At 37.6% G+C, this 26932-nt stretch overlaps 1 protein-coding gene across 13 annotated transcripts in view; it reads left to right on the top strand.

Annotated features, from left to right (window-relative positions):
* The first annotated feature begins 9866 nt into the window (after positions 1 to 9866).
* Positions 9867 to 26932, top strand: part of LOC127648954 (eukaryotic translation initiation factor 4 gamma 1-like) — a 46069-nt gene continuing 29003 nt past the window's right edge. For 8 of the 13 annotated variants that reach the window (XM_052133801.1, XM_052133811.1, XM_052133810.1 and 5 more), the window contains exons 1-6: positions 9867 to 10035; positions 21169 to 21252; positions 21422 to 21540; positions 21629 to 21709; positions 21897 to 21929; positions 24941 to 24961. In XM_052133801.1, coding sequence (XP_051989761.1) covers positions 21466 to 21540; positions 21629 to 21709; positions 21897 to 21929; positions 24941 to 24961 — 210 coding nt within the window. In that variant the 5' untranslated portion in view covers positions 9867 to 10035; positions 21169 to 21252; positions 21422 to 21465. The remainder of the gene's footprint in view (positions 10036 to 21168; positions 21253 to 21421; positions 21541 to 21628; positions 21710 to 21896; positions 21930 to 24940; positions 24962 to 26932) is intronic. The other 5 variants (XM_052133807.1, XM_052133806.1, XM_052133812.1 and 2 more) reach the window with 2 other exon arrangements.

The following is a 26932-nucleotide window of genomic DNA, read 5'->3' as shown; positions in this document are numbered from 1 at the left end:
CCTCTTGCAGACACCCCTTATTTGTCCTGATTGTAATTTTGTCTGATACATTCACCTGTCATTTGGATTTTACACAGCACTGGCTGAAGTTTCTTAAAGTTACATGTAAAGAAAAAGTAGCCTTTTGTTTCAGTTGATTGTAGGTAAATATCCACTTCAATAAGAAACCACTTCAAATGATTCAGTGCGTGAGTAAGCAGTCCAAACGTATCAGACTGAATCACGATTTGATTGGGACAGTTTTGCTAACCGTTTGGCCAATTCATGGAAAGAAATGACTAAAAAAGTATTAATTCTTGAATCTGGCATCACTATTTCTGAATGTAAATTGCAGAAATACAGGACATATGTGAAATTATTTTTGCATGTGAACATATGATAAATCAGTCACACCTTGATAAACATTTTTATTTAAAGCAATATTCCAGGTTCAATTCAACTTAAGATCAGTTGACAGCATTTGTGTCATAATGTTGATTACAAATCCAAAAAAGAGAGCTTGCTCACTTTCTGCTCCAAAAGATATTTTAATAAATAACCATGTAGTTAATGTTTCAACCCACACAATAGCACAAGTATTGTTTACGTCTTGTGGCTATTGTCACGATCCCCTGTTGTCTGCCCTGTGTTCACTTGTCAACTGTCATAAACTACACTTCCCATAATTCCCTGCCCTCATCACTGCCAGCACTCAGTCATTGTTCTCACCAGTATGTCCTTTAGTCATCATTATCCTTGTGTATTTAAACCCTGTTGCTTATCCTTTCGTAGTTGGTCGTTGAATGTAGATGTTTGAATGTATGAATTATGAATTATGTAAATGTTCCAAGGTAAATGTTTAAAGGTAAAAGTTAATGTCTTGTATATTCTGGTCTGTATTCCTGCCTGAGCCCGTCGTGGATGTTTTCCCTTGTTTATATATTTTGTTTCCCATCGTGGATGTTTTGTTTGTTCCAGTTTTGTTTGTCTAATTGTTTTCAATAAACCGCATTTAGATCCCCACTCCTCGTCTGCCAGCATAACAGCTATACTTTTGAAACTGAGTATTTATGTTTACGGATTGTCCCCATTCACTTCCATTGTCAGTGTCTCACTGTAACACATATTTGTGCTTTTATTTTGTAGAAAAGGAGGGCAGAGTCTAAATAAATTATTGTGGTTATCAACATTGTGCCACAAATGATGTCAGTTGAGCTTAAGTTGTATATTCCTTTTAAGATTAATATAACGACATATTTGCAGTCAGTGTCTTTTTATTTCTCTATCCCGTGCATTGACTATACTGGCCCCATAAACTGCCCCAACCTGAGCTGCCAGCCCAGATCTTTACCTACTGTGTTTCTAGATGGGGTGAAGATCCAACAAATTTGTCTTTGATATTTTTAACTGTGTTTGTTGCAGTACTTTATATGGGGAACGGCTACCCCGATTCAATTCAAGCCATCATCTGGATCTGCGCCAAGAATGTGCTCTTAGTATCTCTCCATTTCCTAATCCAAATATTTCTAAATGTATATAAATTTTTTAATAATCTGTCATTTTAATATGAATTGTAACTCCACATTTTCCAGTGACTAGGCCTTATGGCTTAAGTGGTATCCTTGATCATTGCACTGTAAATGTCTATTTTGTGATCATACAGTATGTTATATATTTTAGCTGAGAGTCCATAAAGGTCAGGTAGGATTTACACAAGAATACCTGTTACCTTTGACCTACTGAACAATCACAGAGGCATTTGATACAATTGAAAGCAGGCTGACTTGTGTAAACCTATTGACCGGAAATGAACATAGCTCACATGATAAGTCAGCACAAGCACCAGGTAACCTAGGCGTTTAGATATTTCTGAAATGCCAAATGATTGAATAAGTTCAGATGAATTTGATGAATCAGATGTATTCCAGTTGCTCAGCTCAATCAAATAATGTTTCTTTAGCAATGAAGACAGTAAATAACTTTGTTTGAAAATGAAGCATCAAGAATGACACAACAAATATATGTACAGAAATGAAAAGGCTTGATCTATACACTGGCAACCAAAAGTTTGGAATAATTTACAGATTTTGCTCTTATGGAGAGTAATTGGTACTTTTATTCACCGAAGTGGCATTCAACTGATCACAATGTATAATCAGGACATTAATAATGTGAAAAATTACTTTCAATTTGAAAAAAAAAAATCAGAACTTCTTAAACTACAAAGAGCTCATCAAAAAATCCTCCATTTGCAGCAATGACAGCTTTGTAGATACTCTGGTGACATTTCACCCCACGCTTCCTGTAGCACTTGCCATAGACGTGGCGGTCTTGTCGGGCACTACTCACACACCTTACAGTCTAGCTGATCCCACAAAAGCTCAATGGGGTTAAGATCCATAACACTCTTTTCCAATTCTCTGTTGTCCATTGTTTGTTTCTTTGCCCTCTCTAACTTTTTCTGTTTCAAAAGTTGCTTTTTCTTTGCAATTCTTCCCATAAGGCCTCTAAAGTCTTCTCTTTACTGTTGTACATGAAACTGGTGTTGAGCGGGTAGAATTCAATGAAGCTGTCAGCGGAGGACATGTGAGGCGTCTTTTTCTCAAACTAGAGACTCTGATGCACTTATCCTCTTGTTTAGTTGTACATCTGGCCTTACACATCTCTTTCTGTCCTTGTTAGAGCTAGTTGTCCTTTGTCTTTGAAGACTGTAGTGTACACCTTTGTATGAAATCTTCAGTTTTTTGGCAATTTCAAGCATTGTATAGCTTTCATTTCTCAAAACAATGATTGACTGAGTTTCTAGTGAACGCTGTTTCTTTTTCGCCATTTTTTACCTAATTTGTTTATCAAATAAAAATTGCTCGTAGAAAACACTCTTAACCGCTAAGATCGAACGTTATTGGGAAACGCAGCCCAGGTCAGTCAACCACAGATGGAAAGCACAAGATTTTCACATGGGACATGCGTCAGCTTCATTCTTGGGAATGCAGAATCAAACTAGTGATGTTGATTTTACATTCTCGCACATGAGCAGTGCAGCTGCACGCTGACAATCAGAACAGAACAAAACAGTATCTGGGATTAGCTCTGCGGTAATGGTGCTCTATAGTGTGCAAATAATAAGAGGCCTGAAATGATTACATAAAGGAGCTCAAACTCACTCACCTTTTTTCATTCTCCGAAGACCGTTAATGTGCTACCCATGAGCCAAAATGATCTAATCATTCAAATTGGTATCATCATATTATATGATTCACGAATTGATTTAGACAGTTTTCTTAGCCCGTCTGGCCAATTCACTGAAAAGAACCGACTCAAAATTATTAATTCGCAAATTGGTCATCGGTAGTTCTTTTAAACAGCGACGGGACACACTTTGTGATTGATGAAATGTTCTGAGAGTAAAGATTTCTCATGACAGGCTGAGCGCTCGGGTGTGTCAAAATTAATCAATATTAATTATTCAGATATTCCTCACAGATGTATTGGCCTCCTGTATTTGAATTTTGTGTGTTCTTTTACATATGTTAAATGAGACTCCGTAGTTTTCTTTAGTTTGTTTTGTGTTTGAACCCTGTTTCCTCTCGAATGCTGTTATGCTGTTGCTGTGATAAGAAAAACACTGCCATCAATATCAATGAGCTGAATGGGATGAAGTCCTGCCACAGTTGTTATAAATCATTTGGAGGATGAATATCCGCATTGGCAGACTGGTTTCAGACAAGAAAACTGTTTGGGAGGGTCCTGATGACAAAGCTGAGGAGAGGGGTGAGTGTCGCATTATTTGAAGAACATTTATAGATGTGATATGAGGATTTGTGAATTGATTTGTGAATTGATTTGTGATTATGCATGACTGTTTATTGGGGGCACCGGGCAACTGAGAATATACTATAAGCCTTTATTTACACATGTTTCTGTTTTCCAGCTCTGCCAGAGTTCTTCACAGCCAATTCCTGTGTTCCTGGAACATTAAAAGGCCAATACCCAAATCTGTGCCAATCTTGCAAGAGTGACTGCTCATGCTCATCCAAAGAAAACAACCATGGTGAAGATGCAGCCTTCTAACATGATCTATACATTCGTACACTATGGTATTTACATTGTTATCTCTCAGTCATATAATCAGCAATATTTTGACCTCATGGATCCTTTCTGCTTAAAGAATGATGCTGGACAGGATGCCTTCATGTGTCACAATGCAATCCCAGGTGAGTAATCCCAGTGAGAAGTGTGTATTCTCCTCTAAATATCTACTGATACCATGTCGATGTTTTACTTAAAGGGATAGTTCACCAAAAAATGAAAATTCTCTCATAATCGACCACCCTCATGCCATCTCAGATGTGTATGACTTTCTTTCTTCTGCTGAACACAAGCAAAGATTTTAATAAAAAAAGCTCAGCTCTCTAGGTATTCACAATGCAATTGAATGGTGACCAGATATTTGGAGGTCCAAAAAGCATATAAAGGCAGCAAAAAAGTAATCCATATGTCTTTAGTGGTGAAATCAGAAATAGATCAATATTTATGTCCTTTTTTTACTATAAATCTCCACTTTCACATTATTCTTTTGTTTTGACGATTACATTTTTGGTGCACATCGCCACCTACTGGGCAGGGGAGGAGAATTAATAATAAAAAAGGACATCAATTTTGATCTGTTTCTCACCCACACCTATCATATAGCCTCTGAAGACATGGATTGAACCACTGGAGTCATGTGGGTTACTTTTATGCTGCATTTATGTGCTTTTTGGACCTTCAAAGTTCTGTATATCTAAAAATCTTCACTTGTGTTCAGCAGAAGAAAGAAAATCATACACATCTGGGATGGCATGAGATAAATATCATAAATGATTAGAGAATGTTCCTTTTTGGGTTAATACAATTACTTAAACAGAAATAACTAAAATGTTACATTGTGAATTACTGTTATTATATCCATGAAAAATATAATAGTATGGAACTTATAATGACATAATTGGTGGCAGTTATGATTCCAAGTCTTTCGTGTAATAACATCTTTTATCTAATCTCAAGTGGGTGAGAAACAGAACTACGAGCTGTTGTTCATGGACGGCAGCAGGAGAAGGGTCGATGATTACAAGAGCTGCCACCTTGGCCAAGAGCCTGTCACTGCTGTCATAGGCCTCAAGGATGTTGATTCAGCAAACATTTACAATGTCCTTACTAAAATCCCGGTATGCCATTTTAATGGACGTTGCATCGGTTAAATCTAGTTGATCAATTTCAATTTTAAATTGCATTGTACTACAGTATTTCTTAATAGAGACCCTGCTACTTTAGTTATTGACAATATCAATGCCATAAACATAATTTAAGATAAAGTTAGAAATGTAAACTGATTATATCTAGTAATCTTTTTGCAGCTATTTGATGCAATAATATGGTACAACAATTAACAGAACATTGAATGCTCAACTTTTGAATGCTAAACAGGCATCAGATTTTCTCATCTTGGGTGTTTGGGGGTAAAAACCTGATTTTCTTGGACTTGGCCTGGTCGAGCTACCTAAGAGCACAGACTCATTCCTTTACCTGGGAGAAGTGTATTGCGAGAACACGCATGCCCTTAAAGGTGACACACACTCCACCAACACTTTTGCTAAAAACAAAGTTAGAATGTAAACAGTGGACCCAAAATGTATTTGGACATTTTTCCATCGCAGTAACGATCGATGTGTTACATCAAGATCCTCTAAGTCAGCAACACCCTTCATCAGCATCACAGACATGCTCTCCCGCCGCACTGTCCAAACTGAGTCCCTGGTCTGTGGGCCCCTCTGAGGTTTCAGCTTGAGCACGTAAGTGTCTTTTAAAATCTCCAGAGCCTGAGGATTTTGTATTCTTTGCCATGTTGACTTCAAAGAACAGATATGTATCAGGGTGTATCGAATCTCACTGGTTTATGACATAAAAATGATTTTAAAAAGTGCGCAGAGCTCATCGTTTACACATCCGCTCCTCGCATGGCATCACTTTTCCCTCTATTCTGGATCTTTTGATAAATTTCCTGCCTGCAATTATTAATCTGCCTAGCCTTTTACACAATCAAAGATACTTCAGTATAGCCCCATGGAATTGCATACACTTGAATTTAACTTAACGTTTTCTTCAGTAGAGGTCACGGCCACTATTACAGATGTAAGTTGACCAACATAACATCTCTTGTAATAGCTTTGGATTGGCCATGCGTGGTTTCCCACGTACACATATCTGGAGAAACATCAAATTAAATTAGAGGTTAGACAACCGAATTTAGATTGGTCAAGCAGCATTTGTTGTTCTAAACGGAAATTCCCTTTTTGTCTTTGCAAACCAAGTACACTTGAATTGATGCCAAATATTAGTCGTCACTAATCTGACGCAGACTTGCGGTAACATATGAATCGTTTAATCTGCTTGGGTAAACATTTCAGAGTCAGTCAGAATAAAATCAAATGTTTACAATTTATTGACCAGGTAACATAAGAAATTCAAATTGCAATTACCTGATATAAATGTAATATAAATTACACACAGTAAACGGATCGTCTGACTACAGAGAAACATGAACAATGTGTAGTACCCAGATAATTCAATATGCTTACCAAATGGTGGTGTCTGTCATTATAATTAGATTTTGGTCCTCTATTGAGGGGTTCACAACTATCACGATCAGAATTTGTAATTGAATGGGTTCTTGATTGCTGTAGATTTACATACAGGAGGTAGTTTGTATGGAGGATCTGGGGGAGGGCACACCTTTAAGGGGCACACCACATTTCTCATATTTTATTACTACTTTTTGCTTTTCATTATGGCTGGGAGAATGAGACCAGTTTACCAGGTGCACTGAGACACTTTAAATGATACCAAACATGCTATAGTTACTTAACATTGTACACACTTAACATTGCATAGGTTTTTAGTGAGCTTTAAGTGAGGAGGAGAAGGGGGGAGATGATGAGCCTGTAATGGGTGCTGTGTCTTGGATGTTGCTGTTACATATGCAAGAGAGAGTTCAAATGTTAATTCTCCTGAGAGTCTTTTGTTTTCTTGAGTAGTAGTCCAGACTCTCTGGCACCCGCCTTACAGTTCACAACTATTCTGTGTAGATTTTCCTGTTTTGTCTTCATTCACAAATTAGATAGAGGCAAAGCACTGTAAAAGGTGAAGTGTGTTTGCCCAATGCAATTATCATCAGCCTTATCATCAGCCCAACGAAAGCAGGTTGTAAACGGAAAACGTATCATTATTTAAATGAGATGTTTGTGTTTATTTTCAATTGATCCTGGTTGCAGTATTTCATCTAATAATTCTTAAATGATGAAGTAGAGCTTTATAACCTGGCATACTCAATATCCAGATGCATGGTGTAATTAATTCTTAGTGAATTCACCCCTGGCTGTTTCAAACCTGTTTCCTGAGCAATCCTCCTGTCTGCCATTGGTAAATCAAACACATAACTCATGCCATTGGTTGAGTCAGTGTTGCATTTTCAGGCTGATTGGGATTCTTGATCAATCAGAGCAATGTTTTGATAGTGCCACAGTGCATACAATTTTTGGGGAAATAAACCAGCCAATGGGTTAATTATACTTGTCTCTGCATATTACACACTCTTTTTGTGTGTGTGTGTGTGTGTGTGTATATATATATATATATATATATATATATATATATATATATATATATATATATATATATATATATATATATATAAATTATGGGCAATTCCTACCAATAAATCACTTAGGAATCCTTCCAGTTGCAGTGAAATTATTTTCTGACCATGTCTTGTTGCTTTTGACTTTTACAAAACAAATAGAATGCATTCACAAGCACACAAATGTCTGTCAACTTGGACTGTATATTTATATTCATTTGATTCAAATATGTTTTTCTTCATAGATCTGGTGAAGGCATGCACTTTGGATAACTGCAAAGAAGAGAGTTAAGTCCCAAATGAGCTTTGTCTGATATGTGTCACCCAACTAAGAAACAACATCTGAGAATCACTGGATTTTTCTTTTATAAGTTACCTGTTTGAAAGAAAATATCAACAAAATGTTTTTGTTGCTGTATGTCATTACAAACCGGTATTTAATGATAAACTCCACATTACTAAAGTTCAACAAATATTGCATTATTGCATCTCACACATTTGAGAGCGATGGAAGTCATCTGATTTCTGCTTTACTTTTGCCCTTTTTATTACAACAGGGATTAAAATAAAATAACGTTTTTTTTTTTTTTTCACAAAACCATGTGTGATTGTGTTTAATAATTAAAATCAGGCAAAGGCAAAACAAGTTTTATTAATTATGAATAACAAGGGTATACGAGTGTATAACAGCTAATGACAAACCGCTAAGGACATACATTTATCCGCATAGTCTATTAAGTCATGCTCTGATCAATAAAAAAGACAGATCTGTTAGATTTTAGATCTGCTATAACTAATGATGCACAGTTTCAACTATCAAATCTCTGTCTTGGTGCAATAGGACTGAAGAATTTGTTAATGGTAAACTTGTATAGCTCCTTTGTAACCTAAGCGGTATTCAAAGTGCTTTACACTGCATCTCATTCACACATGCACACTCACCAATGACGGCAGACATGCAAGGCACTAGCCTTACATTGGGAGCAACTTGGGGTTCAGTATAAGGACACTTCAGCGTGTGTCTTCACTGACTTCACTGTGTGGGCCAGGAATCGAACCACTTACCCTGCGATAAGCGGACAACGCGCTCTATCACCTGAGCCACAGCAACCCCAATAATTAATATGAGGTCATTGGATCGTAGTTGTGCCCTCATGAAAGACGGTAAGTGCACAGTCTTGTACCTTTGTCATTTTTACAGTTTTTCAAATACATATTTGTCTTAAAACTAAGTTTGTAATATTGTGGTTTACCTCTAAGCTGGTTGGTTTGACTCATGGCTTACAACTCTTTCATGAGGATTTTAGATGGAAAAAGAATGGGGAAATCTCTAGTCCTTGGTTTGGATTTAGAAAACATCCTCTAAATGAAAGTAGCCAGTCTTTCAAATGTTTAATTTTAGAGTCTCGTTCGTTCTTTCTTTGAGATAAACTGACCAGAAAACAATTGAGTAGAATATCCACATACATATGCTAGTGAATTAATAAGCAAAATTTGTGCTTATGTCACAATACCATTGACGGACTACATCAAGCACAGCTTCACAAAAATGGCAAAGGTTCCCAACGTGCACGTATACAACCTACGATGGTGTTAGGTGTCAAGTTGACCAACATGTTTTTTTTATGTTTAAAGTTAGCTGCACAGACACTAAATAATAATAATAAAAATATATATATGTTTTTTTATGCCTCATTCTCACTCCCCTGTGAGGGTAAAAGGGCTTTCTTACACTTCTTTTCAGTTCTGCAACAGACTTTGTCAGAGAAAGATGGTAAAATGAGCTCCAAAAGATTTACAACCATAGATGTCCTTAAAAATATTTTTTTATTCGAAATTTAAATAGATTAAAAAACAGAGACATGGGACACTCTAGAGACAGACGGCAATGTTGCTGAAATTTCAGAAGCTGAATTCTCCTTGGATGATTCAGAGGATGAGTCTGCCTTAGGATCAGATGGCCATGAAGGAACTTTTCTACTAAAAAAAGAGAAGGTTTGAGGATCATACAAATTATGATCTGGACATGTTCTTGAGATTTACCCGAATATAATATTTCCGTACGTTTTCAGTAATCTCATCTGAAGTATATATATGCGCAAAGGAGACTTTTATTATATACTCTATATTTCTACCCTTGGCGAATGACCCTGCAGAGCTTCAGATTGATTAACCCGGAAGTACCCACGCGGCTCAATGAGCACTCCGTCCGGTTCGGCGGGCTCAAGGGGAGAAGCGCTACCGCACCATGGCTCTCTTCTAAGCGCGTATATTAACACAAGTGTGATCAATTTAACGGCAATCCGTCACCATCCGCGCCTTAATAATGGACTTACAGTCGAGAGGCTTGTTCTGGGACCATCCACTCTGTCAGCAGTAACGTATGAAAACTGTATTTATTCATTTTTCCTCCCCATACTATCACTTTTCTTGCCTTTGCACGCTACATGGGATTTAAACCTAAAGTGTCAGCAGCTAGCCAACACTTCTCACTTGATTAACCCGAATATCCGAGTGGAAACGATGAAGCCCGGTGATCATATAGTAATAGAGTAAAATCTAACTTTCTAGAAACACGTTGACGAAGTCTTGCCCTCTAGTTTCCCTGTTTGTCTGCGGTGCCGGGTGTGTAATCCTTTTGCCAATGCTAACTTTGGTAGCCGCTCTTTAAACCGATAATCAGTAGGGGCCAAGCGGGCCTAGATAGAGTCTCGTGAGGTGTCTAATTTCGCAGTAAAGTCCCGTATAAAACATTTTCCACCTTTAAAGCTTTAATCACTGATTATATTTTCTCTTTTCCATAACAGTCCGATTATTGTTTGAGTGTCTTGTCCGTCTCAGCACTTCGCTTTTTCTAGTTTCACGCAATCGCCTTGCTTTTCTTTCTGTGAGTCCTCATGAATTCGACCGATGGGCAGTTTAGTGCCCTCGTAATGGCGGACCGGTTTGGGTGTACACGCTTTATACAACGTAAAACGCTCGTTTTCGGCTCATATTAAGTGTTTTTTGACCATTGAAAGTCTCCGGCGTGTCATCACGCGGACGTTAGTACAAGTTCGTGCGGCGCGTGACAAGAGCTTCGAGTTGTTTATCACGAGCGCAACTTTATAAAGTGTTATATGCACGGGGTACTGTAATCAAACCGGAACAACGGTAACTCCGTGGAGGCGCTGACCGTCGGCTTTTACTGACATTGATTTTATAGGGTGGTAGGTAATAAGCTAGTGCAGTGAAAATTGATATTTCCTTCTTAGATATACACACTCAGAGGGCCTGGCTTGATTGAGTTTTCCACAGATGGTTGTCGGGTTAGTTATTCGCGGATGGTTTATTGAGATGTAGAATTCTTCGGCTTTGGGATTGGAAAGATGATGTTATCGTGTTTCTAGTGGACTGGACGTGATCATGTCAGTGCCATATGGAGGCTAGCGCTGTTAGCCGGTAGCGCATCATGGCTGCGGTGTGACACGTCTGTCTGTAGGAGCAGCTCGCTGATTTTCAAACACACTTCAATCCCTCGCTATCGGGACGCCCTGTTTGAATACGCATAGCATTCGTAAACCCCCTACCATAGTGCTTTGTTTTTGTTTCCTGCAGTTTTAACATCTCCGTTTTAGCATGACTGTTGACTTGTATTTTCGAGCAGTTGTTTGGTTCTTCAGCAGTTGTTTGGTTGTTTCACTAAAGGAATATTAGAACAAACCGGTTGCATCGAGTGTCAAAGTTTCACTATCCTTAGAATTTCAGAAAGTTATCTAATTTGCCTATTTACTTATTTTATTATTTCCTCGTGCGCTGTCAATTCACATGAATCATACAGTGGGTTTAGTTTCTTAATGATTGTCAAGGAAGGCCCCCAGTAAATTGTGTGTATCTGCTTTTGTTTCTTTAATTGTTACTTTAATCCTTATCACCTGGGGCTGTATTCATGACACGTTCTTAAGAAATGTATTTTTAACTACCATTAGAAAAGTTAGGAAAACAGTTTAGAATATAGAGTTTTTCTTTTTTTCTTAAGATTGTTCTTAAGAAACAACCTAAAAGGCATTCAAATTCTCTGAAAAGATGTTCGTTTAATAACATCTTAAATTTAGGGTAACCTCACAGTTGTCTTGTCCTAAAAGTTGGGCTGGGACAATTCATCAACGTAATCGATGTCATCGATTACAGAAATGCGTCGATTTGCATAACATAACGGTGCTGCAATTAAATAATAAAAATGTCAGCGCCGGGTTTAAGCATGGATTCCCCGAAGAACAAGCTGCAGCTAAAAAAACCCACGGTGATCTAAAGCGTGGGAGTATTTAAGCCAGAGACCCAACGATGTGGTGCTGAGTAAGATATGCAAATTGGAAATGGCTTTTCACAGCCGTAAAATGAATGAACACTTGAAGCGAAAGCATCCCGGAGCACTTGTTAAGAAGGCCGCAGCGTAAGTCCGGTTTATTTTTTGTCCCCACCCAAACATTGGACATAGTATTACAACGCGTATTTCTGTTAGTAGTAGTCACTTAAAATAGATTTTTCAGCCCTCTACATTGCGAGTAAATCACTCGCATATACGAGTAATTTACACACTATGTGACCAAAAAACGTCTGTTATTAGCCACTGGCAAGTCAATTTTAACATTTCACTCGCCAGTAATAGAGTTGTGTAGTGTCCGAGGCCCCTTTACTGAATAAAAAGCAGTTGATTAAGAAGCGGGATTCAGCCTCTTATTTCCTTGCATGATGTCTCGAGCGCACTGGAAAAAGCACTTGTGTCTCGTTCAGTTGAACTCCAAGCATCTCAGGGAACCGCACCACGGATGTCATGAGCAGCTCTCTTGAGAGTGTGTGAAGACACTACATGAAGTAGATAAATGTTTTTTCCTCCACAGTGACAGCGGAGGCCACTAAAATATGAACAACGCAATATTACAAAAAACAAATACGATTAAAGCATGAACAGAACACAAAAAATTAACTGAACAGAACTCAACGGACAACTCAAACCTTCTGCCTGGTCTGCATCGACTTAAGCTCGCCTGTGCTTAATCAAACGCATCAAAGGAGACTGATGCGGAGGCAATTGTCATTCGATTTTGCATCTTTGTCTCGGACAGACAAATTCTCGTGGCAGTTTTATTTGGTTCTAGAGGCTGAACCCAGCACCATGCACCGTATTGCCCTAAACATGACAAGAGTTACAGAAAGCATCACAGATGGGCGATTTTACGAGTTTGCCCCGTAAAAAAGGTGTGCACAATAAACACTGAAAACATGTATTTGGAAGAGAGAAAAAAGCATGCAGTTGCTTTGATAGCAGAACGTAATAAAAAGGACTAGTTTATGTTTAAGTTTAAGCGTTTTCTTGGTGAATTTAAATTAGTTCAATAACTGGGGTCTCTGTAAATAAGATAACATTTAATTAAAATACATTTTGAAACATTCAATGTCTCTTCACAAATTTGGACAGTTTTTAAATATATCTTGTTGCTTAGTACTCTCAAAGACATTATTGGTGAAGCAAAAACGTGTGTGAGAAAAACACTTTGGTGTAAAGTCACTTCATAGACTTCAATATATTCTGCAGCGCTGACGTGAGTCATGTGATGGACCCTTAATCATTGCTGTATGACCTGACCCCTAAGAACCGACTTAAGTGCCTCCTAAGCCATGCCCACAGAGGACCAGTTGGTCTCCATATAGACATTGATTTCATCCTTTAACATTTGTTGGAAATCAGGATATTGCAAAAGGGATACATTTAAGTGCCAACTATATGAATACATTTTCTCCTAATCTCACCGAAGCGTGTTCTGACAAGAAAATGTTATCAATTGAACAATCAACAACAGATGAAATGAGGGATATATATATATATACACACACTCACCTAAAGGATTATTAGGAACACCATACTAATACTGTGTTTGACCCCCTTTTGCCTTCAGAACTGCCTTAATTCTACGTGGCATTGATTCAACAAGGTGCTGAAAGCATTCTTTAGAAATGTTGGCCCATATTGATAGGATAGCATCTTGCAGTTGATGGAGATTTGTGGGATGCACATCCAGGGCACAAAGCTCCCGTTCCACCACATCCCAAAGATGCTCTATTGGGTTGAGATCTGGTGACTGTGGGGGCCATTTTAGTACAGTGAACTCATTGTCATGTTCAAGAAACCAATTTGAAATGATTCGAGCTTTGTGACATTATCCTGCTGGAATTAGCCATCAGAGGATGGGTACATGGTGGCCATAGAGGGATGGACATGGTCAGAAACAATGCTCAGGTAGGCCGTGGCATTTAAACGATGCCCAATTGGCACTAAGGGGCCTAAAGTGTGCCAAGAAATCATCCCCCACACCATTACACCACCACCAGCCTGCACAGTGGTAACAAGGCATGATGGATCCATGTTCTCATTCTGTTTACGCCAAATTCTGACTCTACCATCTGAATGTCTCAACAGAAATCGAGACTCATCAGACCAGGCAACATTTTTCCAGTCTTCAACTGTCCAATTTTGGTGAGCTCTTCAAATTGTAGCCTCTTTTTCCTATTTGTAGTGGAGATGAGTGGTACCCGGTGGGGTCTTCTGCTGTTGTAGCCCATCCGCCTCAAGGTTGTGCGTGTTGTGGCTTCACAAATGCTTTGCTGCATACCTCGGTTGTAATGAGTGGTTATTTCAGGCAAAGTTGCTCTTCTATCAGCTTGAATCAGTCGGCCCATTCTCCTCTGACCTCTAGCATCAACAAGAAGCATACTGGATGTTTTTCCCTTTTCACACCATTCTTTATAAACCCTAGAAATGGTTGTGCGTTAAAATCCCAGTAACTGAGCAGATTGTGAAATACTCAGACCGGCCCGTCTGGCACCAACAACCATGCCACGCTCAAAATTGCTTAAATCACCTTTCTTTCCCATTCTGACATTCAGTTTGGAGTTCAGGAGATTGTCTTGACCAGGACCACACCCCTAAATGCATTGAAGCAACTGCCATGTGATTGGTTGATTAGATAATTGCATGAATGAGAAATTGAACAGGTGTTCCTAATAATCCTTTAGGTGAGTGTGTATGTGTGTGTATATATATATATATATATATATATATATATATATATATATATATATATATTATCACACACACACACATTTATTCTAGAATAAATCTTATGGACTAATGAAAAAATGTATAGTCCCTACCAGATGGGTTAAAAATTCTCCAAATATCTGTAAGACCATGATGTCGACACATCCCTTGAAGTGTTAATGTTGCTGTTGTGGGATTGCACACTTTTGCTTCACTATGATCAAGGACTGAGTCCATCAAATTATTACAGTCTCCTCCCAATATTATATCATGAGGGGTGCCAGCGGCTCCCAACATCCTTTCAAGATCTATAAAAAAAAAGCCCTGATCCTAATTTATCATTATTCTGTTTATAGATGTTTATTTATCAATATAATGATACCCCTGCCTTTACTGGAGCCAGCAATTAAGAAAACATGTCCACCCCATATCTTCAAAATGTTTCTAGCTTCCTGTGGGGAAAGGTGAGTTTCTTGAAGAAACACAATATCATATTTCTTACGCTTAATAAAATAAATAACCTTTCTTCTTTTTATAGGGTGACCCAACCATTCACATTCTATGTGGATAGACAATCCACTCATATTAACAATTAATTTTTTCTATAATATAAAAATGTAAAACATGTCAAAAACAAAATTAAAAAGACCACATTTCAGCAATAGTGGAACAATAAATGTATTTTATTTATTTATTATAATAATTTTAGAATAATCGTAAAGTCATCCAAACTATGGAATAACATAAATGGAACTATGGGAATTATGTTGCGACTAAACAAAACCCAAAATAAATCAAAACTGTGGTATATTTTAGCATCTTCAAAGTAGTCACCCTTTGCAATAAATTTATATGGTGGCACAACTACATTTTTGTATACAAAACTAATTTCAAAACATTTAAGCACCTTGCATGATCTCCACCAGCCAGAACTTCCCCGGCTATTGCTGAGCTATTAATATCACACTCAGTCCCTCTTCCCTCACTCTGGAGAGGGTTGGAGATGCAAATGCTATCGGAGGGAACACAAAGAATGTGCGGCACTACTTTGGTCTACTTTAGTGTTGTCCGTTTTCACGAGAACATGATGATGGCCTTTCTGTAAGGGAAGAAATTGCTTCAGAATAAGCATTTACCCCCCACCCACCCTGACAGTGACACATCTATCGCTGTGACTTTGATGGTTTTGTGCATTATGATGTTATAGTTATTTAGCCTATTTATTAGTTGCATTTTCATTCGTTACCATGTAGAATTACTGCACTTCCCCTTTGTATATCCCTCTGAAACCCATCTGATTGCAGGGGGCCTAATTATACATTATCTTTAAAATGACTAGTTGTTTGAACAACCGACCGACTAGTCGATAATTAATTTGCACATCTCTAGTTGCAATGCAGTACTTTGTCTTTCTCATTTTATAGCTGCTGTGTTTGTGGAGCAGAGTGATATCTTTATGATTTATTGCATGCCAATCTGTGGCAGCAGTATCTTGCCAGTTCTCCAAAATGCATTGATCATAACCCTTAGACTGGACCCCACCACACTAACACTTCATCTGTATGTATGCAGAGGTGGAAAATGGTTGATGCATTTTATTTTGAAGGCCATGCAAGCCTAGTAGAGGGCACATCTGTCAGATTCTGTATCTCAATGTGCTTCAGTTCCCTAGAACCACATTTTCTCCCCCACCTACTATCCCTTCAAGTCAGGTTTGGGGACATGTTTATTGTGTCAACTAGTGCAATCAAAAAGACAGAGCTGGATGGTAAGTCCTGCTCTTTTGTGTCAGGTTCACAGAATGAATTCTATTCCAGAATGAAGAGACTACATAACTCCTGGCCTGAGCTCCCCAGATGCTGCACTGTCTGTCTTAGCAGAGCTGGCAGATTGTGAAGAAGTGGTCAGACGGAGTCTGAATGTGAAGAGACACTGTGTTTGAGATCGTAAGGGTGTGGCATGGTCTTATCTGAATTAACACTGGTAGACCCCCACCCTTTCTTGTTCACAGAAATCGTTCATTTAGGAGCTTGTTTTAGTGAGCATGTTTTATATGCATGCCAATATGGTGATATAGCCAAAACCAACATTTCAAAGTCTGACAAAGCAAGAAAAGTGTTAACGTGTGATTTTTAAAATCATTATTCTCTGCTTTTGACTGCAAAACATAAACTGGTGCAAATTGGATAAGCTGGTAAGAACACCAGTAAAGGTGTTTGCAATGCAAAACCGTGTTAATGGGTAAAAATCTACCCATGTCGGTCGGTTTATGCTTAAACCGTTTGACCTTAACCCGAATCAAGCCATTTAAGGCGTTTAAATGACCACACGCATTGTCGGTTTATTAAGCGTAATCATGTAAGCCATCTAACCTCACTACTCCAACCTCAGCCAGGCCCGGTCCTAAATGACACCCTAAGCCCTTGTGGTCCTCCAAGTCCAGACTTTGGTGACGTAAGCAAGTGCAGACTGTTGGAGCGCTAGTCAGCAAGCCCATGAGGGTGCATGAGTGTTAAGTGTGCATTTGGGACAGACTTCAAGACTTGTATCATTACTTTTTTTTTCTTTTTTTTTTTTTTTACATTACGTTCTTCATATACATGCAGTTTTACAAATTATTTTTGAAAGGTCATATCATTGATAGAAAGGGAGTAACTTTAAAATAACTGTATTATTAGATAATTCCAAGCAACACACTGTTTTTCAGAGGTTTTGATTAAATTATATAATGATTTATTTTCAAAGCACACCTATAAAAACAACAACCCCAGCTTTTTAAATATTTAGAGAACAAATAAGCATGATTCAGACACCTGGATGATTGCATGCATGTGCTTAAAACAGTCAGATGTATAGAAGGAAGAACGTGCGTCTCATACACTGACGGATGGCAAAAGTAATTTATATTTATACTCACAGCCACACTTCTGCAGGTATATATATATATCACTGTTAGAGCTGTGTGATTAATAGAATTTTCGATTATGGCCGCCTCCGATTATGAAAACAAAATAATTGTGATAAAACGATTACTGTGCCGCATTCCGTTTTGCAATGTTCTCGTTTTGTCTTTTTTTTTAAAACTGCGCACCCTTTTCCTTTATAGCGGTGCGGTCTCGCCCCTCCCTTAAAGTCCAAACTCATTCCCCACAAGGTTATGGCATGTTTAGTTCAGCTCGAGCCAAGATGACAAAAAGAGATCCTTTGGCCGACAAGAACGGTAACATCATTTCAACTGTTTGGAAACAATTTGGTTTCAAGAAGTCCGATGTGGCACAAAGAAATAATGTGCAAGATTTGTTGCATGGAAACATGACCAATTTGCTTAATCACAAAGCCCCGTCTACTACTTCCACCGCAACACAGTCATCAATTAAGGACACTTTATAATCTAACCGCCTACCCATCCTGCTCTCACAGACATAAATAACGGATGCAATCACATTTTTCAATAGCAAAAGACATGTCAGTTAGCACTGTTAGCATCCAGGAATTCAAGAAACTAGTAAACACTTTGGACAAGCGTTACGCGAATTTACAAATTATGTGTCTACAGCCGAATACTTTGCTACTACAACGGACATATGGTTATACATATGGTTTTACTATCCTGCCGCTGAAAAACATCCCCACAGCATGATGCTGCCACCACCATGCTTCACTGTAGGGATGGTATTGGCCAAGTGATGAGCGGTACCTGGTTTCCTCCAGACATGACACTTGCCATTCAGGCCAAAGAGTTCAATCTTTGTTTCAGCAGACTAGAGAATTTTGTTTCTCATGGTCGGAGAGTCCTTCAGGTGCCTTTTGGCAAACTCCAGGCGGGCTGTCATTTGCCTTTTTACTGAGGAGTGGCTTTCGTCATAAAATTATGAACCTGTAAACTAGCATAATATTGGATCTTTAAACCAGTTATACACATCAAATAAAAAAATTATACTTTATACACAAAATAAGCAAGTGTCCTGTTATTTACTCAGGGAAAAAACTATCATTGAAATTAATATTTAATCTGCAATTGACCATCTTGTCTACCATAATATTTTCCTCCAGCACAAAACTCTAGTCTTCTGTGATTGGTCAAGAGGACCAGCAGTGGGGGCTGTTGGGTAATAGACTACTGTGATGCTCGCACTGATACGGGTTAAGGGCGCAACGGGGCCACTCAGGAGCATCCTTTTGAGTGCAAAAATTTCAAATGGGACACGCTATGGTCTCGTGGACTTCGCAGAAATGAAGGCCATGAGACTGCAGGTCCACATCAAGTGTGCCATTTGGGACAAGGCCCATACACTGTCTAATCTTGTGCAGGATGCCCACAATGCCGTTAAGGCTCAGTGTGCCCTTCCACTCTTAATAGCCAGTGTCCTTGACCACATATCATCTGGCTTAATAAACTTTATTACTCTATGAATAACAGTTGCTTAATAATAAGCCATTCAGTTTGAATGCTTGTGCTGCAGAGCGAGTCATGTTAGCCTTTGTCAAGTCAAGTCAATTTTATTTGTATAGCGCCTTTCACAACACACATCGTTTCAAAGCAGCTTTACAGAATATTAGCATTAACAGACGATAAGAACTGTAATGTCTATAAAGTCGATTAATCATCATTGTGTAATTTAGATAAAATACAAATTTTAATAGTGTTTATAAATAATTAAATGATAATTGTATTAATAACCCCAGTGAGCAAGCTGTAGGCGACTGTGGCAAGGAACACAAAACTCCATAAGATGTAGATTAATGGAGAAAAATAACCTTGGGAGAAACCGGACTCACTGTGGGGGCCAGTTCCCCTCTGGTTAACATTATGAATGTAATGTAAATATTAATTATGTATAGGTAAAATCATGGTTTAAAATGATTAAACTAAGTGATAAGGGTCATTGATTAAACATAGATTGTGTTTGAACTGTAAGATTAATGACCAAAGTCTTTGAAGTCCATCTTGATTAATTGCAGAAGTTCACATAGATGCAATTGTCCTTGTTAATTGGCTGATGAAGGCTTTTGTTGGCAATTGTTAGTCTAAGCATTTCATTTCAGGATCGTAGTCCATCAATAGACCGAGGTGATGCAGATTGGAGTTGGCATAATTTCATCCTCTGAAGTCCGTCATAATAGATTGAAGTGATGTTTGGCTGGCACCGGCTGCATTTAGTCATCATCATTCTGCGACATGTAGCAGTGGAGTCCAACATGAAGCAGGAATGGTGCTGGATCCAGCCGGTTCTGGTGACCTCAGGATAGGAGTCCTGAGGTTGAGACAGGGAAACAAATAAAAAGATGTAAGCGTAGATGCCATTGAATTTATTGCAGAGTTAGAGATCATGCTCAATGTTTCTGGTTTCTGGTTCCGGCAGACCCAACTAAAGCAGCCTAATTGTGGGATAAATTAGGTGTATGCCTGGCTAAATAGATGAGTCTTTAGTCTAGACTTAAACTGAGAGAGTGTGTCTGCATCTCGAACAGTGTTTGGGAGACTATTCCATAGTTTAGGAGCCAAATATGAAAAGGATCTTCCTCCTTTAGTGGATTTTGATATTCTAGGAACTATTAATAGGCCAGAATTTTGCGATCTTAATGAACGTGTTGGAATATAGTGTGTTAGAAGATCACTTAAGTACTGCGGAGCTAGACCATTCAAAGCTTTGTACGTAGTTAACAGAATTTTAAAATGAATACGGAATTTAACAGGTAGCCAATGTAACTATGATAAAATGGGGCTAATATGAAGATATTTCTTGGTTCTCGTCAGCACTCTGGCTGCTGCATTTTGAACCAATTGAAGTTTATTTATTGATCTTGCTGGACATCCTCCCAGTAATGCATTACAATAATCTAGTCTTGAGGTCATGAACGCATGAATGAGTTTTTCGGCATCAGCAACCGAGAGCATATGCCTTAATTTAGCAATATTTCTTAGGTGGAAGAATGCTGTTCTACAAACATTTGTAATTTGATTTTCAAAGGACAGATTGGTATCAAATATAACACCTAAGTTCTTTGCTGTTGAAGATGATGTAACAGTACATCCATCTAGAGTCAAATTATATTTTAGTGGCTTATTTTTAGAGTTTTTTGGTCCAATAATTAAAACATGGATGAAACTTGGTCCTTTTTTGTTGAAGCAGATTTAGCCTTATGTTTTAAGGTGAATCAAGATAGTTTTAAAAGGTTTCCACTCTGTGAAATTCTTGTGGTATAAAGTGTTGACCTAACATGTAAATTACTTGTTTACCACCAAAGATGCTTTGTTCCATGTTTATATCTGCCTAAAGCACTATGGACTAGCATCATGCCCTTTATCTCAACTGTTATTTGTTTTTAAACCATTGTCTGATGATTACTGGATAAATTGGTGCCTCACTCTTTGTAGTCATATTGCAGTGAAGTTGGATTTTCAAACTGAATATTTTCTCATGTTTATTTCCAGTGTAACTTTCTAGAGAACACACTACAGAAGGACTCTTCCTGAGGGCTTGAATATACCCCAGAAATTTTGAATACTAATTAAGAGGTATGCTTATGTATTGTTCATAAAATATTTTAATTATACATGATGTTGTCTCAGAAATCTGTTTCATTTTGAAAAGTTGGCACTTTTTATTTTTTTATACAATATGCCAGTCTTGCAAAAACTGCTGTATAATCAACTATAAGGTTTTAAGCCATTCTTCCTTCACTAGTTTGGCAGGCAGGTCTGAGGCCCCCTCATGCAGAACCACAGGAAATGAATAAACCACCTCAGCCTATAACAGGACCCCCTGCTGTTCCCCACCCTGCTCAATCGCCAGGACTGACACCGGTGAGAGCCAATAGAAGACGATACGTCTTTGAACAGCAAAACCAGGAGACGTCTCTTAATATAATAATTGTTTCCATGTCCTCTGCAGACACCATATCCAGGCCAGCCTCCTTCTGTTGTCTTTCCTGGCCCGTCTCTACAAATGAACACTGCACCGCAACCCAGACAGGTACACCCCCCAAGCCCTGCTGTCATTCCCACTTAAAACGTCTCAATATCTGCAAAGCAATTCACTGTGTTTTGTGGCTAAGCTAGATGTCCCCTCTCTAATTCCTGCTTGTGATTTGAGAAAAACTGCATGTGTCGCAGAGTCTGTTTTCTTGCATCTGAACTTCTACTTTTTACTTTCCTCCCAGTTTGCCCCAGGTCCTCGTGCTTTACACCAACAGGTACTACCAACTTTCATAAACTGAAGCCTGCTTGAAATGAGAGGTCCTCTGTCTGTACAAAAACCGAATACTTTAAGCAGGTTCTGAAGTTTTACCCAAGGATTGCTTTTTAAAATTTATATTCTGGGCCATATTTTCAATACAATGGCAGTTGTTCTTTTGGGTCTCTTGGGTCCTTTTGAGTGAAACTATCCACTGCCATTTATATTGAAAAGATGGTCTAAAATATTCATTATATGCATGTAAACAACCTTGCTATTTTTTTAAGGACAACGTTTGAAAAAAAATATGGAAGCGATTTGAATGATAAAATAATAAAAACTAAATGTAATTTTCTTTAGGCAGCATTAACTGCATTAACAAAACGCAAAACAAACACAAATTCGATAAGAACACAGTGGAAATTATTAAGCAGCATTAATTGGGGAACAGATGTGAACCTAATTGAAAAACTGGTGTTTTTTATTTAAGACAAAGTGAAGTAAACACTGTTGTAGCCGTTTTATGAAAGTAAAAATTATATGGGATGTGTTGAGCATTAGTAGAGGTAATGGTTTGTTTCAGTTGTTATTGATATTATGTTTGTGTGATCTTACCTTAGAAATTTGTAATTTAGAAATATCTTAAGTTTTCTTTGTTTTAATGAGGTTCCACAGCCTAACCTGGAAGCCTGAAACACAAACAACAGTTGAATAACTGCTATTCAAGCACATTTTATCATTAGATAAGGTACAGCCAAAAACACAACCTTTGTGACCTCATCTAATGCAGGTTTTTTAGAAAGGAAAAAATAGGTAATTAGTTTATTTCTTAAATATCACTCGGCCCTACGTATGATGTTAATTTTCACTGAAGTAAAAGTTGATGAGGATTTGATTAAATTTGAATTGCTCGTGTCACAATTTACTTACAAATTCAGGGTTTCCACGCATCCTGGAAAATGTGGAATTTTGCAGTGCAGTTTTTCCAGTCATGGAAAATAAAAAATACCTAAATGTCCTGGAAAATATTTTTATATTATAAAACTGTTTGAGTGTGTTGCTAGCAAGGTTTTATTACATATACAAAAACATGGTGATGAATTTTTCGTTTTTCACATGTTTTTGCCTCACTCAAAGGATGTCTTTGAGAGTACAAAGCTACAATAAATATTTTAAAACCATCAAAATTTAAGATGTTGAATGTTGAATTTATTTAAATTATTACCTTATTGATTCAGAGTATCCAGAGACCCCAGTTATTAAACTACAGCAATTACATTTTCCAAAATAAATCTACAACAAAATGCTAAGACCTAAACATATGTCCTCTTTTTATTTTCTGCAAAGCAATTCTCTCTCTCTTCCCCCCCTCTTCCAAATCCATATTTTCAATATTTGTTGTGCACCTCACACTTTCTTGCATGGCAAACTCGTGATGCCTCGACTCAACTCATGTAAAATGCGCTTTACAATGACCAAAGAACATTGAAACTCAAAATTATTATTATTTGGCTATTATTTTTGTCTTTTCTGATAAAAGTCATGCTCAGCAGTTTAAATGCTGTTGGGAAATGATACAGTACATCTGCTTTGTTTCTTAAAATACTAAAACATTCTATTGAAGTCAGTAAATTTTCCATGCAAATTTTAATAAAGGAGAAGGTAAAGACATAATTGATACTCATCAATATTGTTAGACATTATTGATGTATTTTTGTATGAAAAGTCATGCTTGGCTGTTCACAACTGAAGGAAAACTATTGATCTGCCTTGTTCTTATAATGCTTAATTACTAAAAAGTCTCTTGGTAGATTTTGGTCCTGAACATCTCAAAATTATTCAGTGACTCCCTTATAGCACATAAGATGCTAATTTGTCACTAAACTACTCAATTAAACTGAACAAATTTGTGAAATGGAAGCAAGCCACAACAAAGTACCCTTTATTTTTTGCAGCTAATTCTGCACAATTGTGCAGATAATTAGCTAGACATGAATCATTAAAAAAGCCTAAGATGGTGCTTGTATCTTATTCCTTTAAAAAACAAATGTCCATGGATCAGTGATTCTCAACTTTTGCATCCCTGTGAGTTATAAACTTAAGACAGTGAAGATCGTCAGACCACTGATTTAAAAAAATAAAAATTAATTCACAGTGGGTTGGTAGCGTGGTGATTTGGCCTTAATGCCTCGATGTGAATTAATTTTCTATAAATCAATGATCAGAATCTGTGTACCACAGTTACCGCATGTAGTATGGGGAAAACACATACACTGAAAACACCTCATTGTGATCATCACATGCACTCGTGTGTGTGAGATGACGGAGACCGAGAACACTAAAGTACACAGCACATAAGAACTATGCATTTATTAAATTGAATCACAGCTTTATGGGGATTAATACTCAAACTGGGCCATGGAGCAAACTGCTTATCAGGAGGTGAGAAACTACCATTATAAACAAACATAAACGGCAAAATAAAAGTATTTTTGTTTAAATATTATGCTTGTTGGGTGCATAAAATGTGCTGGAAAATTGTACTTTAAAAATAGTGGGAACCCTGAATTTGTATTAAAACCAAGAATTATGTTTCGAACAAAATTCTGGGCCTACTGGTGTCGGTTTTTACACTTATTTGATACGTGCTGTTAATTTTGGACCCTGACTTCAAGGTCTCTTATATCTACATGCTCATACAGGCTTTTGTTTTTCAATATCACCCATACAGGCTTTTCCATGTATTCGTTACCATTGTCAAAGCCTGCATGTGTTTTTATTAGCTGTTTGAGTTTTTTTTTTAAACATTAACCTTAACCTCTTTCAACACTTTTCGTTCTTTCACTGATCTTGGCTTTACTGTCACTATAATTCTTGGCCTTTTCATAACTGTACGTATGAAGCTTAACTGTGATGCTTTCGTTTACTGTTTATGGCTAACATATTTACTGCTGCTTGTCGTGTCTCTTCTCATGCACCCTCTTCCTTGGTCTCTCTCCACTCTGTTCTGCTATTTTTGTGTGGCTGAAGGGTGGATTCAGGTCACTGCAGGTAACTAGCCCTCTATCCTCTACCGCTCCTCTCTTTCCACTGAAATAGACTGTCCAGAGTTTTCATAATCATCATAAGTATGCATTAAAGTCAAAATGCAAACATTTTATTTCTGGTTTGTTTTACGCACATGACATTTCTAAGTGAAACAGGATATTAAATATAGGGCATCACTTGAATTTATCAATCAGGAATTGATTGGATTGGGAAAAGTGGGCGTTCCATACCAGAATGGAGCCAGATCTGAATGTGAGTTAGCTAACACAATAACTAAATGGCTGTTTACCTATTAACATTATCCAATAAGTCTTTTGAGACATTATTTGAGATTATGACACCCTTGAAATGGGTTTTAACAAGATCAGTCCAGAATCAATTTGAGTTTTTATTAATGAATGTTATATAGGTTTTAGTTGTTTACCTGTTTTTATATTTAACCTGGATTGTGTCATTAAAACATTGCCAGTTTCTACAGCCATTTTCAATTCAACATTATCCAATAATATGTGCAGTTAAGGTTGGGCAACAGGGTACAATGTCATGCTTTATGGCTTCTGTATTTAATAAATTCAAAATGTTAAAATTAGGGCTGTCAATCGATGAAAAGTTTTAATCGAATTAATTACACGGTGTCCCGATTAATCATATTTGCTGAGAAAGCCCCTCATATAAAAATAATATATAATGATACATAGTTATCTTTAAACATTTAAAGATTATATATATATATACAGATAATTAAAATGCATTACATTCTTGTGGTAGAAGAGTTAATCATTAATAAGACAATACAAAAAATGGCTTTAGAATACAATGTATTGTTTACTACCAATCAGTCCCAGATTTATTATGAGGGCTTGTTTAAGGTCCCGTCAATGTACACATGCGTCAGACATGCTTGTGTAGTGTCTCGGGTGTGTTGCGTCATAAACATAAAATGTTTAGGTCACTGTGTCAAGTTAAATATAGTTTAATACTTAGAAAACATCTTGAGATCCCTTAGTTCGGATTTGCGCTCCAAGTGTTTTGAATGCAAAAATGTAACGCATGTTTGTGTTGTGCTGCCTGCTGATGGGTTGATTTCTTCACTGTATAAACTGTGTTTTGCCACACAGCTGAAGTTTCACTTACTGCCCTCTGGAGTAAACAGGTGGTACTACAAGCTTGCTTTTCTCAAGAAGGAATCTTCCTTATTACGGTCCAGGGGCGATTAATTGCACATTATTTTTTATCAAATTAATCGCACTGAATTAACACATTAAATCGTCAGCTTTAGTTAAAATTTATACAGGTGACCAAATAATGTACAGATTTGACTCTTGTTGAAAGAAATTAGTACTTTTATTCACCCAAAGTGGCATTCAACTGAACACAATGTATAGTTAAGACATTAATAATGTGAAAAATTACTAATACAATTTGGAAGAAAAAAAATTCAGAACTTCTTAAACTACTTAAAAGAGTTCTCCTAAAAAAAATCCTCCACGTGCACCAATGACAGCTTCGCAGATCCTTGACATTCTAGCTGTCAGTTTGTCCAGATACTCGGGTGACATTTCACCCCACACTTCCTGTAGCACTTGCCATAGATGTGGCTGTCTTGTCTGGCGCTACTCACGCACCTTACAGTCTAGATGATCCACAACACTCTTTTCCAGTTGTCTGTTGTTCAATATCTGGGTTTCTTTGCCCACTCTAACCTTTTATTTTTGTTTTTCTGTTTCAAAAGTTGCTTTTTCTTTGCAATTCTTCCCATAAGGCCTCTAAAGTCTTCTTTTTACTGTTGTACATGAAATTGGTGTTGAGTGGGTAGAATTCAATGAAGCTGTCAGCTGAGGACATGTGATGCACCTATTTCTCAAATTAGAGACTCTGATGTACTTCTCTTGTTTAGTTGTACATCTGGCCTGCAACATCTCTTTCTGTCCTTGTTAGAGCCAGTTGTCCTTTGTCTTTTGAAGACTGTAGTGT

This window comes from Xyrauchen texanus, chromosome 9 (assembly GCF_025860055.1).
Source record: "Xyrauchen texanus isolate HMW12.3.18 chromosome 9, RBS_HiC_50CHRs, whole genome shotgun sequence".
Lineage (NCBI taxonomy): Eukaryota > Metazoa > Chordata > Actinopteri > Cypriniformes > Catostomidae > Xyrauchen > Xyrauchen texanus.
Note: the sequence above shows the minus strand (reverse complement) of the source record. Positions and strands in the feature narration are given on the sequence as shown.